The 18,301-nt window shown below is 36.6% G+C and overlaps 1 protein-coding gene across 1 annotated transcript in view; it reads right to left on the bottom strand.

Moving 5' to 3' along the window:
• CNTNAP2 (contactin associated protein 2) overlaps nucleotides 1–18,301 on the bottom strand; it is a 1,342,199-nt gene that overhangs the window by 1,083,281 nt on the left and 240,617 nt on the right. The window contains exon 4 of the mRNA XM_044920022.1: nucleotides 5,924–6,071. Coding sequence (XP_044775957.1) covers nucleotides 5,924–6,071 — 148 coding nt within the window. The remainder of the gene's footprint in view (nucleotides 1–5,923; nucleotides 6,072–18,301) is intronic.

The raw sequence follows: 18,301 nt of genomic DNA, 5'->3' as shown, positions 1-18,301 counted from the left end.
ACAGAGGGAAGAAGGCCACGTGAGGACACAGACCCCGACACACACAGGGGAGAAGGCTGTGTAAAAGGGGAGGCAGACACTGGAATGACACACAAACAGGTCAAAGAGCATGAAGGACTGCCAGCAACCACCAGAAGTCTGGGAGACACATGAAACAGTTTCTCCCTCTGAGCCTGTAGAAGGAATCAACTCTGCTGACACCTTGATTTCAGACTCCTGCCCTCCAGAACTACAACAGAACAAATCCTGTTGCCTTACACCACAGTTTGTAGTACTTTGCTATGACAGCCCTAGAAAACTAACACATACATACAAGACAGCACCTCTTGCCTAGCAGCATGGGAGCAGTGAGCGCCAGTTTGTGGTCCCTGAAGGAGGACAATCTCATCTGCACAGCATGAAAAGGACAAAACACTGTCCTTTTGTTTGTATCTGGTTTCTCTTGATACCTTTTCCTGCCCTAGTCTGGCACTTACTTTCCATTACGATTTGCATTGGGCTATATATCCAGGCTTTATTAATTATTCATCCAAATTGAAGGCATATACAAAAATTAGTTTAGTTGTGTGTATCTTGGTTTCCCAAGGCACTGACCTTACTCTTAAGAAGACTCTGGTTAAAAGCTAATATAGTATTTGTCATCAAAAATGCTCACTTCAATCAGGACACTGTGCTGGGCTTGTGTAAAATTAATGTTTGAGTACTGCAGCCATACATGATTTTTTAGGAATTATTAGACTAAGACTTCTCCCTTCTGCTTCATGTAGTCCCTCTGGTACAGAGTTAGAAGATTAGCATTGGTGTTTTGGGAGGTTTACTGAGTCCGAAGATGTGCGGACTATCACTAAGTTTTAAAAATAACAGCATGCACTTGTTTCAACTAGAGGGAAAACCAAATGTAGAGGGAACAGAATAATTTTTTTTTTTTTAAGATTTTATTTATTTATTTGTCAGAGAGACAGAACACAAGCAGGGGGAGAGGCAGGCAGAGGGAGAAGCAGGCTCCCCGCCGAGCAAGGAGCCCGATGCGGGACTTGATCCCAGGACCCTGGGATCATGACCTGAGCGAAGGCAGCCGCCCAACCGACTGAGCCACCCAGGCGTCCCGGGAACAGAATAATTTAAAATGAGTTTCGATTCATTGAAATTAGAACTCATATTATCCTCAAGACAAGTCAGGAAACACAAACAGGAGAAGCCCTAAAGGCTTCAAAGTAGTGGCCTGGAACTAACCTTCTCCACCTGGAATAGAGTGAACTTTCTGTTTGCAATCTTGAGAAGTACCAAACTTCTCAGATGACAAAGAGATCATGGAAGAACTGCACAAGGAAAAATGACAAACACGAGGGGAATTACAGTAGCACACACTCCAACAGAAGCAGCGCTCATACTGAGATTTCTCCCTCTCTAGTTCTTCTGGCAAACGTAGAAATAAAAGAAGCACAACCCCATTCCCTAACCTGGAACTTTAAAATAGACCTCAGATAAATCCTCTAAGGGGTTTCTAGAAAGATGATAGAATTCATTTCTCTCTCCCACAGGAGTGATCGAAGCCTAGTTTCTCCTTGCTGGGACCCTAGCATACAGAGTACTGCTAACTCTAATGAGGGCAAAATAAAAGGGTATATCTGACTTTTCCCCCTCAAAGATTCATGATTCTTTTTCTCATTGAAAAATCAAAGTCTCTGACACAATAGTTCACTAAATGAAAAAAAAAAAGAAAATAGGAGGCCATCTTCTAAGGGCCCACTGTAGCCTGAATTACAGGACAGGTAAATTTAAACCATAGTACCTTTAGAAAAGTTGCCCATCACAAATATGTTTAACACATATTTTTCTTGTTATAAATGTGTATTTTTCTTGGAAAAGACAAATACAATTTGTATTCTTCAAAAATAGATAAATAAAAATAATCTGATTTGGACATTAGTTAGGAAAATGGCCCAGTTAGGGATCTGGTCAAAGAAGTGACATCAGTCATCAACTCTGACAATAAAGACTGTGTCCAGCATGATTAAATCGTTGTTCTCCAAACTAAGGGGAAAAAAATCAGAGAATACCATTTAAAAAATAAATGTTGTAGGTTCTTTAAACTATAAAAGAACATGGAAGAAAAATAATAAGCAGATGTTTTGGTTCTTCTAATCTACACCAACCAATCTGGTAGCCAGCAGTCACACTATTTAAGTGAATAAGAATTAAATACAATTTAAAATTTAGTTCCTCGGTTGTCTCAGCTACATTTCAAGTGCTCAACAGCCAAATGTAACTAGCGGACTACAGCAGGTCAAGGACATTTACATCTTTGTTTAAAGTTCTACTGAAGAACACTGCTCTAGAGCTATTTTTGTATCTCTTTTCGCCCTAAAATGATATTGATACTTGTATAGTTTCCAGGCCCTGCTATACAAATTAAAACAACAGCTCTATTCTCTCACAGTTTTGGAGGCCAGAAGTCCCAAATCAGTTTCATTAGGTTCACATCAATGTGTCAGCAGGACCTCAATTCCTCCAGAGGCTCCAGGGAGAATCTACTCCTCTCCTCTTCCAGCTTTTGGTGGCTGCTGACATTCCGTGACTTATAAACGTATCACCTGATCTCTGCTCCATGGTCACAGTGCCTCCATTTTCCTGTCTGTGAATTCTCCCTCTGTCCACCTCTCACAAGGATAGAACTCACTGTCCTTAGAAGCCCCCTGGATAATGCAGGATAATCTACCCAGGTCATGATCATTAACTTAATCAAACACTCTGCCTTATTAAGTATAATTTACAGTTCCAGGGATTAGTACCTGATATCTCTGGAGGCCACTATCCAATTTACTACAACCTACTACAAGTATTTTTCAACTTCTATTTTACATTTTATTTTATGTTGCCAATTCATCATTTACTCCACTGGCTCCTATTGGTATAATATTAATACAGTTTCTTAAAGTGTACGATCTTTCCCCCCAGAGAGGCTTATACACTAGAAAAGCCTAGCTTCCTACTTAGCTTCCGGTATTTTTTTCCTTCCCACCTTGTGACTGCCAAAGCCCAGGCTAGATGGAGAAGGCCATGATCGCACGAGCTCACAACTTCACAGATCCACTTGCAACAACTGCAGAACAACTGTAAGCCACATCTGAGTCACCCCACACTATGTGCCTTCGGGCAAGCTGCATTTGCGCTTACTGTGAATTCTAAAGTAACCCCACTGACAGTGTTGGTTTTAAAATGATTATTTTTAAAGAAAGCCATCTCAAAAGTAAGATAACACATCTGGATATTATAACAAGAATAAAATAAAAGAGAGAGTTGGCTATAAAAACTACTCAAAACAATTAGAAAATAGATAAATAAAAGACAACACAATAGAAAAATGTGCAAGATTCTTCAACATACACTTCAAAGAAAGAGGGTATACAAATGAATGACAAGCATAACCTCTTTAAAAATCAGGAAAGTGCTCACTAAAACTAAAATGAGATATAATGAACACCCACCACAATGGCTAAAACTTTCAAATCAATACTAAGTGCCCCAATTTGTGAAGCAATAGGAACTCCAGTACATTGGTTGTGGGAGTCTAAATTGATACAACCACTTCAGAGAAAATTTTGTTATTATTGATAAAAATTAAACATGCATATATCCTAACTTAGTAGTACCCTTTCCTAAGCTGACACCCACGAGGAATATTTATAGCAATTCTATTAAAATAGCCAAAAATGGAAACAATTCAAATGTTCATTAACATGAAATGAATTGATGATTGTAGAATATTCATACAGTAGAGTAACAGTGCCAATGAAAATAATCAAATACCTTAAATAACAGTGTGGATATTCTTACAATTATTATTTTGAAGAAAAGAAGTCAGATGGGAAATAATATATATTTTAGGATTCCCTTTTTTATGAAACTAAAAAAAAGTAAAATTAATCTATGAGGATAAAAATCAGGTGAATTTTTACCTTAAAAAGCAGTAGTAACTGGGGGAGGGCCTGATGGGTGTTTCTGGGGTGTCAGTATGATTCTTTTATTGACTTGGAGATGGTCACATCGTTGTTCATTTTGTTGGAATTAAGGAGTAGGAAAATAGAACAGTGATAGTGAGCTCTAGCATTGTACCAGACTCACCGGTTTTCCTTTCAGCTCTATCACTCAGGCGATGTGCCTCTGGGTGAATTTTAACTTTCACTGTTTTTATCCTAATAAATACTACTATATTAATTGTCCCACCTTGTCTCTCAGAGAATGTTTTCCTTATTCACTGTAGTATTACTAACATTCAGCAATATTTCATGACACATAAAAAATGCTCAATAAGTAATTATTAATAAATTATACACATCATGGTTTCCATGAAGAGTATTACACATTTTTCATTTACTGAAAGCTGAACATGCTCCCTAGAAAATCCATCATACCGAGAAAAATACCACATTTTGTCTTGGCCTTCCCAATGTGCTGACAGTTGGAATATGTGTGAACACAGAGTTTTGTATCCATAATACCCAGACCACATAGAGAGAACCCAAATTTATGTTAGGGCTCATTTTAGGCTTCTCCTAACAAGTTAAATCTTCCTCCTGAAGATCTACATTCTGCTGAAGAACTAAATTTCTATGCCTCTCTACTCATCATATTTGCTATAATAAAGTGATGACCAAATAAAATAAACACCTATAGAATTTTTAAATGATCTCCATGGCCACTTTGTAGTAACCAGTTCAGTTTGCACATAATGTTGCCCATGAATAAATAAAAATGATTAGGTCATCATGACAGCTAATATTTTCACCAATCTCTGTAACTGATTTGTACAGAGGTGAAAACTTTATATATATTTTTATTATAAACTACCAAATGTTTGGTTAATTTTAAAAAGCTTGCCAATAGGTCATTTGCCATCTTCTGGTTATAGTGAACTTTTATTTTTATGTATCTATAGGAAGGGTAGGGGAGAGTCTAATAGTAGACTCGTAGGAGGAGGGAACTATTTTACCAGAGAATTCATTTTCTAAAGCCAGTATTTGCAAATCATGTATTTGCAGACTGAATCTCTACTACCTAGTGGCCTCAAATAGCTCAACAATCTTTAAAGTAATTCTGTGTTGGCACTGTCTACTTAGAAGCAAATAAGTAAAGATAAATCTTCGGTAGATGAATCCATCATCAACTTTGGCCTGAAAGAAAGTCCACAGATGAGGTTTTAAAGAAACTAAGGTCACAGTCAAGAAGACAGAGAAGGGAAGGACAGGCAGATAAGGCTGTAAAGAAGGTGAAAGACAGAAGAGGAGGAGGAGCAAAAAAGCACTACTGGTAAAAATGAGTAGATGCAAGACAGCAGAGCTGCAATCCCCAAAAATCCATATATTAGAATCACTAGACATATATATATAATGCATTTAAGAAATTAAAAAAAAAGAGTTTAAAATGTGATTAAAAGAAAAGAATCATTTTAGGTGACCAAGTCAATTTTTTAAAGGAGCAAATAAAACTTATAGACATATAAAATATCACTGACATTAAAACTTAGTGCTTAGCTTTAAAACAGTAAAAGGTGAAACTGACGAGAATTGGCAGGAAGTTCTCCAAAATCCATCACAAAAAGTCAAAATGATGGATAATACTGTAAGTTTCTACTTTTTAAATATTGTATAAGACTTCAAGCAACTTAATAAGCTTTGTCATTTTAGTCTACTGGACAACAATCACTTTCCAAATCCTTTGCTTAAGGTATTTTTATATGTGTTTTTGTGTAAAGATGTAAAAATATGTTTATAACATACAAATAAACTAACATGTTATTTATATATAAAAACAAGGCAGTTTATTGTCAGAGATAGCAAGTATTGTTAAATAATCAAAAATAAACAAATCACTAATTACATGAAGATGACAAAATCCACCACAAATTTCAGCAGATACTCACAGTAAGAACAGCCATAGACTTCAATTCTGAGCCCAATGCGGCCTTCTCCGTTCCAATCCAGAGGCACTATGCGCACATAGCGGGCAATAATCGGATGCTGCAAATCATGCCGAACCACACTATCAGAGTTGATATTTCCAGGAAATGCCTGGGAAAAAAGAACAGGGATTAAAAAATTAAAGAAAAACGTACTTTGGAAACAACCATGTTCCCTGTGTGTTAAGATAAATTTAAATTTTCTTATCCAATGGCAGGATTTTATATTTTCTACTATAAACAATTGGAACAAAGCTACTATACTTCATTTGAAAACAAGTTTTCAATGGAAACTAGGCCAAAATTTCTATGGGTCCTTTCAAAGGTGAAAATATACATATATTAGAAGAATGAAACACTATATTGTACCCACTGTAGTATCCAGACAATATTTAAATTATGAGATCTAATATTTTACATTTAAATTACAGTTTTTCAGCCTTCAAGCATATCTCTTGCTTTTTATTTATTTTTTTATTATGTTATGTTAATCACCATACATTACATCATTAGTTTTTGATGTAGTGTTCCATGATTCATTGCTTGCATATAACACCCAGTGCTCCATGCAGTACATACCCTCCTTAATACCTATCACTGGGCTAACCCCTCCTCCAACCCCCACCTCTCTAGAACCCTGTTTGTTTCTCAGAGTCCATAGTCTCTCATGGTTCATCTCCCCCTCCGATTCCCCCCCTTCATTTTTCCCTTCCTACTATACTTTTTTTTTTTTTTTAAAGATTTTATTTATTTATTTGAGACAGAGAGAATGAGAGAGACAGAGAGCACATGAGAGGGGGGAGGGCCAGAGGGAGAAGCAGGCTCCCTGCCGAGCAGGGAGCCCGATGCGGGACTCGATCCCGGAACTCCAGGATCATGACCTGAGCCGAAGGCAGTCGCTTAACCAACTGAGCCACCCAGGTGCCCCTTTTTTTTTTTTTTAATATATAATGTATTATTTGTTTCAGAGGTACAGGTCTGTGATTCATCAGTCTTACACAATTCACAGTGCTCACCACAGCACATACCCTCCCCAATGGTAGGGAGCCACCCCATCCCTCCCACACCCCACCACTCCAGCAACCCTCAGTTTGTTTCCTGAGATTAAGAATTCCTCATATCAGTGAGGTCATATGATACATGTCTTTCTCTGATTGACTTATTTCGCTCAGCATAACACCCTCCAGTTCCATCCACATCATTGCAAATGGCAAGATTTCATTCCCTTTGATGGCTGCATAATATTCCATTGTATATATATATACACCACATCTTCTTTATCCATTCATCTGTCGATGGACATCTTGGCTCTTTCCACAGTTTGGCTATTGTGGACATTGCTGCTATAAACATCGGGGTGCATGTACCCCTTTGGATCCCTACATTTGTATCTCTGGGGTAAATACCCAGTAGTGCAATTGTTGGGTCATAGGGCAGCTCTATTTTCAACTTTTTGAGGAAGCTCCATACTGTTTTCCAGAGTGGCTGCACCAGCTCGCATTCCCACCAATAGTGTAGGAGGGTTCCCCTTTCTCCACATCCTCACCAACTTCTGTCGTTTCCTGACTTGTTAATTTTAGCCATTCTGACTGGTGTGAGGTGGTATCTCATTGAGGTTTTGATTTGGATTTCCCTGATGCCGAGCGATGTTGTACTTCTTGCTTTTTAAAAATCTCCTCTACATTACCTTCCCATGCCACCATTAGACATCTGAACTTTTTCTCAACATCAGATAAAAACAACTGAATACATTGTGAAAGTAGCCTTTCTACCTTTTATTGGCATGAACACATTTACAGAGTTCACGAGTTGATCAGAAATGTGTCCATTCCATATTTCTCATTTAGAGGATTCTATCAAATCAAAAGAGTGATTTCCCATGAGCCTTATTTACATTGAGAAGTTCACCTTGTTGATGTTTTTTCAACAGAGAACAAATGGATTTTCTTCAGGCATGGCTATCATTCATTCAGGAAACATTTGTAAAATATCTATACCATAATAAGTATAGAATAATAGGGGGGACATAAGATGTCTAAAGCCATAGACACTACACTCAAAACAATCACAATCTAATAATAGGGAAAATGTTGGTATAAAATTCTAATTCAAGGAAGATTTAATGCAATAGACCATCACAATTTAGAAGATATAAGTCAAATAAATGAGAAATATGTTTGTTACATTTTAAACATCAGCTGTTTTAATTTCATACAAACATTCTAGCTCTTTCTATATTAGATAACTGAGTTTTTGTAATGTCGCATTCCACGTGACATCTTTTTATATTTGTTTATATGATCTCTTAAACACTGAAATAAAAATTTTAAGAAAACTGCCCTTTTTTAATCACAAAAAACCCACAACATAAGCACCATATTACATGGCTAATTTATTCTCTTCTTGACCTGAGGCTTTGAATTTGCTTCTATATAAAAATAGAAGTTCTACCTTAAAAAAAAATTATTTTGTAACATTTTTAAACACATAAAATTGATAAGAAGAAAAAAAGACATGCTTTTGATAAAAAGTACATAGCAGCTTTGAAGCAGAAGGCTCTGGTTTACTCTCACACACATGGCACAATGCTGAATTTGTGGTTGCAAGGTTTGTTACCTGATGGACACTCTTTGGTCACACTCCAGCCTCCAAAACACAAAATGTGCAATGTAAGACCTAGTAATATAGGGCTCAGACTGAAATATTTCCTCAGGATTAAAACTATTTTGTATAACATTTAGATGTCCCAACAATCTACATGAGGATAAAACTTAATCTATAACATGAACAATTTTGTGTTTGAAAACTGGGATGGTCTTCAGAGGCTATCCGGTTGCGCCCTCTGGGATTTCCCTCATCCTAGCTGCATCTACCTTTTCAGAATGGGCCACTCCTTTAAGCCTTCACTGAATGTCAGGTCATGAATGTTAACACTGAGAGCATCTTCTGTGTATCTTATTGACAAAATTTGATCAAGAAAAACAGCAAAAGATTTCTTTTTAGGTATTTTTCTAGCCAGGCTGTAGCTTTACAAAGATGCCACAAATCTAATTTATTAAACTGCGGCTGCATTTTAATACCACTGGTGGTTGTTCTGCCTCCAAAAGTAATATGGGTGAGCATCCCTGATCAAAATCACCGGAATTAAATCCTTACAGCATTTAATCTAAAATTTATCTTAAATATTACTCAATAAAAGCCACCAAACAATTTTAACTTGAGGATATGCTTGCTGTAGTGCTTGGTGACGATATATAAATATTAACAACAACAATACCAAGTAACTCTGGGAACTCTATCTCTGAGACATTTGTAGTCTTTTGAGGCCTGAAAGAAAACACTCTTCTGTGTTTCTCCTCTACTTCAAAACTTCACTCTGACACCAGATATGTGAGTTTTCCCACACATCAAGAAACCCTCTGATTCTCTGTGGACACTAGCTGGAGGTCCCATAATTTAACTCAACTCTGACACGATCTACATGGAGAGTCAGATCCCACAGGTCAGGGGAGGGGTCGCACAAGACCACCCCACTTCAGATGCTGATCTCAAGTCTAATTTGTCCCTTCTGCTTCTGGCAGACCAGCTAAAAATAGGTTCCCATGACCCCATTCTCAAGTCTGATCATTTGCTAGAATGGCTCACAGAACTCAGAAAACCAGTTTACTTACTAGATTACTGGTTTATCATAAAAGGATACAACTCAGCAATGGCCAGACCAAAGAGATGCACAGAGCAAGGTATGCGGGAAGGGTTTCCACACCTTCTCCGGGGGTGCCACCTCCCCAGGTCCTCTACATATTCACCAGCCCAAAATACCTCCCAACCTCAACTTCAGATATTTTTATGGAGGTCTCATTATGCAAGCAAAATCATTAAATCATTGGCCATTGATGATTAAACTCTCCAGAGATCAGGATGGTTCCACTGCTAACCAGCCCCTCCTTTTTGCGATTATCTAGGGGCTTTCCAAAAATCACCTCAAGCATAAACTCTGGTGTGGTTCAAAGGAGCTTATTATGAATAACAACACCAACAAAAAATACCCGTTTCATCTTTATTGCACTTATCACTTAGGAAACTGCAAGGATTTGAGGAGCTGTGTGCCAGGAATGATGGACAAAGACAAAAAAATGTATTTCTTATAAGTCACATTAGCACAGGCCTAAAATAATATGAAAAACATGCAAAATGCAATATTAAAAGAAACTACAAAAGTGCATGATACAGGTAATAATTTCAGTAATATTTGGAGCTCTATGAAAACTATGCAATCAGAAAAAAGAAACAGACTTCAGCTGGACAGGAGGGCATAACGGTGTCTGGGAGATGGAGATAGAGATAAATGGAGGAGGACACAGCAGAGAACAGGTTATTCCTGGCACAGAGAAGGAACTCAGGTCTAGGGCTTAAGACACCCAGGGCCTAGATGTAGTTATGCTGAAATTTTGTTCTGAAGAGGTACTTCTCTAGGTCTCATTTTTTTTTTTCATTCTTTCTCCCCATGTCTTTCTCCAAAAAAAGGCTTGGCTAACTTATTTGCACAATCCATTTTAGATCTAATATTGTGGACTCTCTAAAAACATGAACATTTTTTATATTCAAAATTAGGTATTAGAAAATATAAGTCTGACTGAAAGGAAGTGTGCATATTGGAAAATCATGGTTGTTTTAGCAAGTTCTGTCTAATTTTGGACAAAAGAATCTAGCATGCATTTTCTAAAAGAAATGACAATTAGAGCCACATTCAGGAGATCGTAGGTGGTGGAAGATTGTATTGGGGGCAAAAAGACTAGCAACAAGGAATTTAAGGGTCAATGCCAATGTGGTAGTAAGGGGAAATAAGAAAAATGAAAGATGGATACGATATTTCAAAAGAAAAATTGGTAACATTTTGAAAGAAGGGAACAGGAGAAAAGATATAAACTAACCTATTCCAAGGTATTAACATCTAGGCATTAATGACAGAAAAAAGAGGGATACAATGGTAAGTATGTATTCTTCCCCTCCTGAGTAAACCTCTTCTTTTTCTCTAACAGCATCTACACTTTCTTTAAAATGTTACCCACTGTCCACTCTTAACCCACCAGAATCAAGAGAGGAAGATGCCACACTACAGCCCCAGGGGTAGGCACCTAACGTAATGAGACTTAACTTTAGCACTTGTGCTGGAATGATTCATTCATACATCCATTCACTGGGGAAATAGCTAAGAGCCTCTATGCACAATATATTGTTCAAATCACTGGGGTTACAGGAGTAAACAATACAGAGTTTTCAGTTTTCATGGCATTTATGTATTAAAGTACATAGTGGGGCAGCTAATAAATAATAAATATTTAATGAATATATGTGTGTGTATATATATTACTGACACCATATTACAAATATGTATATGTTGTTACATATTAAATTACATATATAGTATACACATACTGAGCATACTTTGCGTGTTTGGGGATAGTAAGGAAGCCAGTGCTTTTGGAACATAGTGAAGAAAGGAAGAACAGGGTAGAAGATGTTGGAGAGATGGAGGACAGAGGGCCTGTAAACCATGACCATGTTGTAGATTTCATTTTAAGTGTACCAGAAGGAAATCCATTGGAGAGTTTTAAGCAAAAAAATTACACATCTTACCATTGGTAAGACCAGGGCCACTAACACCCCCTCCCTGTATACAGTGAAGTTCCTAGGAAAACAGAAGACAACAGCATAATGTAAATTACAGAATCGTATTGGGTAGAATGATGTGGTGACCAGTATTCCCGAGGGGTGGGGTGCTGCAGGGAGAAGTGAAGAAGAGTGGTGCAGAGGTGAGTCCAGAAGAGAAGAGACAGGAAATTTACTACAGCCTGGATCCCAAATGCACCACATGTGAGGACAGAAAACAAAACAGAGCCCAGAACTACTGGGAACGAGGCTCTCCTTTCACTAAGCTCCTGCTGGTCATTCTATTATAAAGTGATGGATGTCAGAAAAAGACAAAGTAGGCACATCTGCAGAAACATGATTCCAGCATCTAAATGCAGAACACACTGAAGAAAACCTCTGGGCTTTTTGATTATTTGCCTTGTTTCCTCATTTTTTCTGATTTTTTAAAGCAACTGAATAAATACATACAAACACAAAGATATCTGAATGGAAAGATAATTAGTGAAGATTTAGATACATTGCATTTGAGATTTCACCATCACACTGAAAGGTCACATCGAGATTTTGAGATGTTTAAACTAGTTGTGCTTTATTGAAGTTGAGCTTCGCAGACAGGGCACATGTATTATTTATGAACAAATGCATGTCATATGGTATTTTCTTCAGTGTTCACAGCATCAATAAATTGTGTGTTTTGTACTTTTCATTTCCAAGCATACAGAGATTTAAGACATTATTTTAATTGAAGTTTAAAACATTTCAAAAGAAGAGTGTAGGTGTTACCAATCACTGCCTTGAATATAAAGGCATAAATATACATGAAATGTCTCCTTTTATACAGCAGTATTTGGAAAACTTAAATACAGAAAGAGGTGCAACCACTGATTTAATAAAAACAACATCTAATATTTATATATAATTTTATTATTTAAAGAGTCCTAGTACATGCTGTATTGTTTGTGCCTCATAAAAACTCTCAAGTTTGGTAGGGATGAGCTTTTTTCAAATCAGGAAACAGTCTCAGAGAACTTACTGGATGTCAAACAGCTTAGTAAGGGTAAGCTGAGCAAAGTAACAAGCTTGGCAGGCATCCCCACACTGACTTTTGTTTGAGAATAAAATTTTCAGTTGGGAATAAAGGATTTTCTTTTTAGGCACAACACATTTTATTTTTGATATTTGATACTGCATATTTGAATATCAAATTTAAAGTTTGATAATTCTTATCATACCACATTCTGGATGTACATTTGATTTCTGGCTCATTTATTATACAGCATATTTGCCTACACACTCTTATTTCTCTCTTCAATTTTATTTCCACAAACTTTGACAAAATTAGTATTTTCTTTTCTTACACATTTTCCCCAAAACATGCTCCCATTTTGGTCATTAGCAAAAGCTCCTCTGCAGCTTTTAATAGAAATAATTAAAAAGTTTGAATGCCATTGTTTACTAAAAGGAAAGAAAGGCTGGTCTGCTCCAGGGCATATCTTACATTAGCAGCAATGAGTACACAGCTAGAGGTCTTGAAAAGAAGCTTTTCTTTTCACATAATTTGGCTCTTTGATGTCCAATTGTGGTTTTTCAGATAGATGTGAAAAGAAAGAATAAACAAGGTAAAACATTCAGCTGATATTTACAAAATCTTTAAGAACTGGAAATCTGCATGAAAAATTGAAAAATTAAAATGAATTTAAATCTTTCTTGAAACAATAGACTTTAAAATTCAACCTTCATTTCGAAAAATGTCACACAATAATACATGTTTTGTGGATACATGAAAACCGACAAATTCATCATTGTTAAGACTGAAAAATCAATCATAGGAGCTTGTGAATTATTTGTCATTGCTATTAAATCTCCTCTACTGGCTGTGACTTGTATATATGCTTAGAAGGATAGGGTTTTGGGTTTTTGTTTGTTTTTATTTGTTTATTTGTAACTAACATATAGCATTTACGTAACTCAGAAGGCTTTAAGTTTAGTAAAGCTAAGGGCAATATAACTTGAAACCTGTGCGGCTACTTGAGAGTAAATGCCCTATAAATTACTAAACTTTACAGCAGAGGTGGTGGGGGCAGGGGTGAAACAGGTGATGGGGATTAAGGAGGGCAATGGTCATGATGAGCACCCTGAGGCCTACAGAATTACTGAATCACTATATTGTACAACACCTGAAACTAATATAACACTGTTAACTGGAATTAAAAGAAAAACTTAAAAATAAAATAAAATAAACTACAGCAAAGAGTTAGAATTTTTTAATGATTTATTTATTTGTCAGAGAGAGAGACCGACAGAGAGCACAAGCAGGGGGAGCGGCAGGCAGAGGGAGAAGCCGGCTCCCCACTGAGCAAGGAGCCCAACGCAGGACTCGATCCCAGGACCCTGGGATCATGACCTGAGCCGAAGGCAGACGCTTAACCAACTAAGCCACCAGGTGTCCCAAGAGTCAGAATTTTTAAAAACAAATTGTGAATTACTCAGAATGCCAATTTTATAATCTAAATATCGCTAAAGTTTTAATAACTAAAAATTTCCCACCATGTGGTACTAAACATTTATTCTAGCTGAAACAAGAGTCCAGATGGCCTAACACAGGAAAGGCACACCTTTTCTGTAAAATACCAAACAGTTATTATATTACGCTTAGCAGGCCGCATACCTCTCAGTTCCATATCCTTTTTGTTTTAACAACACTTGAAAAATGTAAAAACCATCATAGCTCACAGACTTTAAAAGAACAGAGACCAGAGTTAGCCCACAGGCTGTAGCTTGCCAACCCTAGGTCTAAGAATCTTTCAAATTGATAAATCCTCCCCTCAACTCCAAAAGGATGCAAAAGTCTAAAATCACTGAAAAACTTTTCAGCCACTTGGCATTTAAAAACCAATAAACTTTGGGAAAGCATTTTGTCATCCCTTGAAGCATATAATTTATCAGACTGGAGGAAAATATATAGGGATTTAGAAGTATGCTGTGTGTGAGGCATGAACTAACATTTCCCTCAAATTCACTATTACGGGGTCTGAAGTGTAACTTATGAAGTATTTTATGAAGAGAATAAATATATTTGGTCCTCACTAAAACCTCACCTTTCAAGAAACCTAAAATAAGGGATCACGAGCTTCTATAGCAAATGAGTGAGAATGTACATCTTAGGGCAAAGGTTTTGCTTAAGACTGAAAAAAATGTGTGTCTGAAACACACAGCTATTGTGTAAGTGAGCCTAGGAGGATTTCTTAGTGCTACGAACAAGTCTCCTAGGTGGGAAATTATGTGAGAAAAAAAACAACACATGAATATTTCCTAATGTGAGAGATCTTAATTTCTTAAAATATAAACTATCTCTGCTGCAACAGAAACACATATTGATTTTTTTCCTTAAGTTGATGTCATAAACCTGTGATCACTATAGTCACTTTTCTTTAAGTAGAATTTTATTTCTTGCTGGATTTTAAATTTTATTTTCCCCATGCTAACAATTTATATCAAAATATAGAAATAGATCTTCCATTTTGCAGCCTTGATGTGAGTCTCCAGGCCTGGTTACACTGCATGCTGAGACAGGAAGAAAAAAAGTACTTTCATAAAATACTGCATCTGTTACACTCCAGATCTGGCTTTGTCACCTGAACTTCCTTGTCATGATTTTTATCTGGCTGTACAAACATGTCTGGCAAGACTCAGCTCAGATAGCACTTCCTGAAGTTAAGGATAGTCCCTGACCCTCACTCTTCAATCCCCCAGTATTCTGCAGGGGTCCTCATAACATCCTGTACTTACTCTCTTTACTCAATTGAAATGACTTCATTGTGTATTTAATCATCCACCTAATGACTATTTCAGAAGTATTTAAGCCAGCTTTGAAGTCTGTGATCAAACCTCTGGTCCACCACTATATCTGATGCACCTACACAATGGTTGGTGTTCAATGAGTTATCCATTTACTGCCTGATTAAATGAATGAATAAATATGAGCATTCCCTAACTCCCACCTGTTTACATTTCATAGCTCTTGTTATTTCTGGATGTACCAAAGCCAGTTCAGTAACCATTCATAGTAAATAAACCACATTTGAGAATATCCTACAGAAGAAAAAGAAAAAGCATGCCAGTCTGATTCAAGACCCTAAGCAAATCAATAGTTTTCCCAGAGGTACGGGGATATCATTATAAGTATGTAAAGTGTCCAGGAGTCACAGAGATCATGCAGAAAAAAGGAAATGGTCATGCAAAAATCCTGTCAAAATCAGGGGATAAATGCTAGGAGAAATATGAAAATTAACACATACCCGCCCACATCAAATATCAGATGTTCACACAGGTAATTCACTTGAACTCTGCTAAAAACATACTCTTCTTGGATTATAAAACCACGGCAACATGTTGTGTGGCAAATGCCAAAACATTCTCTTTATATGTGAGCAGTAATATTTTCTCTGGGCACTTCTGCTCTTGACTCAATTAGAGAGGTCTTATCTTTTTCATTTTGCCAAAGTTAAAACAAAGTTTAGAAGTATTTTACTAGAAGAACCATTAATTAATTAAGAATCATGGCGTAAAAACAATAATATAATTCAGAAAAACAAAGGTAACATAAGGTAAAATGTTTTAAAATCTAGTTCTTTAATTTCTCTCTCTTTATTTCTTATGGAGATCACATGATGATGGTATTCTATACCATCCTTTGTGCTAAACTGCTCTCAGCCTATTCAAAAGACCCATCCTTTTTGATGGCTTAATTTTCTCCCATAGTTTATTCCTGAGATACCGGCTCCCTCTCTCCCTCTTGTCTTATCTTTCCTTTCTTCCTTCTTCCTTTCCTCCTCCACTCCTTCTCTCCTTCCCTCCAGTGGTTTAATGTAACACATGATTCTTTCTTGCTCACACTGCAATTCAGTATGAATGGATGGGAGCAGAGGGCTTGGCTCCACCTCGTCATTCAGAGACCCATCATCAACATCTGGTTGTCAAGGCCACCACAGAAACAAAAGAGAAAGTATGGAGGAATATACAGGTGGGGTTAGGACCAGATTTAGAAGCAGAGGATATCACTTCTGCACATACTCCACTGGTCATGTTTCCTACCTGCCTTACTTAACCTTTGTGTGGAAGAGACTAGAAAATATAACACAAAAGCAGGACAGCTTTGATAAATGCATAACAATGTCACCGCCACATAGGTGTTACATGATGTTCATGCATTTCTGAAATTTTATGTTTACCTATATCATAGCACTTATTACACTGAATAGTAAAATTGTATATGATCACTTGTTGGTCTCCCGATAAACTACAAACTATGTAGGCACTGATAAGGCTTTTTTTTTAAATTGAGGTATAATTTACAAAGGTAAATTGCAAAGATCTAAGTAAAGACTTTGATCAGTTTTGAGAAATGCATTCACCCAGGCAATCCCCTCCCCATCAAGATATAAAACATTTCTATTAACCCAGAATCCTCTCTGTTGGTGTCCACAGTCAACACCCACCTTAGTTAACAGCACTCCCAACCCTAATGGAAACACTTTTCCAATTTCCATCAAAAGAGGTTAATTTTGCCTTTTCTTGAACTTCTTATTAAGGTGATCAAACCCACTTTCACTCAAAGTAACATTAAGATTCTGACATGCTTTTGTATGTATCCATGTTTTATTTCTTTTCATTGCTTAGTAGTATTTTATTGTATAAATATACCACAGTTTATTTAGCCAGTTTCTGTTAAGAGACTCCAGGGCAGTTCCCAGTTTTTTACTATTATGAATGAAACTGCTGTGAGCATCTGTATAAAATGCACAGGGGGAGAATTTCTGACTCACAAAGTAGATACATGCTTAAATTTTTAAGAAATTGCCAAACTTTTTCTTCGCATTTATAACATCAGACATGTAGTTTAAATTGCATCAGAGAAATCTCTGCTGTATATTCCTTTTTCTCCTCTCTACTGTATATTCCATATAATTTAAGTTCATTATTTTATGCATCTATATTAATTTTTCTCTCCAAACTTCCCTAAATTTTGTCTTCATCCTACATGTCAAGCCATAAAAAAGGATGAAAATAGATAAATGCTACCAGTTGTCTTTTTTGGTTTTTTTGTCAATATTTGAAATACACAAAGTAAGAAAAACAAACCAATGTTATCAAGCTTAACAATGTTCAAATAGAGCATAACTGACAGAAGTCTGGAGATGGAAATGTCTGAAAGAATGCAGAAGAAAGATACAATGGATAAAATCCATGTCCTTCATGTAATGAGTCAGGAGACATTTCCAAAGCTCCATAGAACAGCAAACCCACTTACTAGTATTAGAACCAACAAAATTAACAAAGAGATAATTTAAAATATTTGACATTATTTCTAAAAGCAGGCCAGATATCGGGAAAAGTTAGCTAACTACAAATTGATCTATCAAGAAGTCAGTAGTCAATAGGTAATTTCTAAGTAGAGATGGGAACAAAATGCTATGTGAGTAAACAGGGAGAGGAGAACCAGAGAAGATATTGGGATGGGAACTTTTGCTATTTAAATGAAATTCTTTTTGTAATATTTGATTTAAAATATTTATCCATATACTACTTTGACAAAGACAAACCACAATATTTTTCTGTGGGGTTGTATCTAAAACTTTGGCTTTAAGATTCCTGGCACACTATACAGATGGAGACACAATCAGGTGTGAG

This window comes from Neomonachus schauinslandi, chromosome 12, assembly GCF_002201575.2.
Source record: "Neomonachus schauinslandi chromosome 12, ASM220157v2, whole genome shotgun sequence".
Taxonomy (NCBI): domain Eukaryota; kingdom Metazoa; phylum Chordata; class Mammalia; order Carnivora; family Phocidae; genus Neomonachus; species Neomonachus schauinslandi.
The sequence above is the reverse complement of the archived record's forward strand: the minus strand, read 5'-3'. Positions and strand labels throughout refer to the sequence as shown.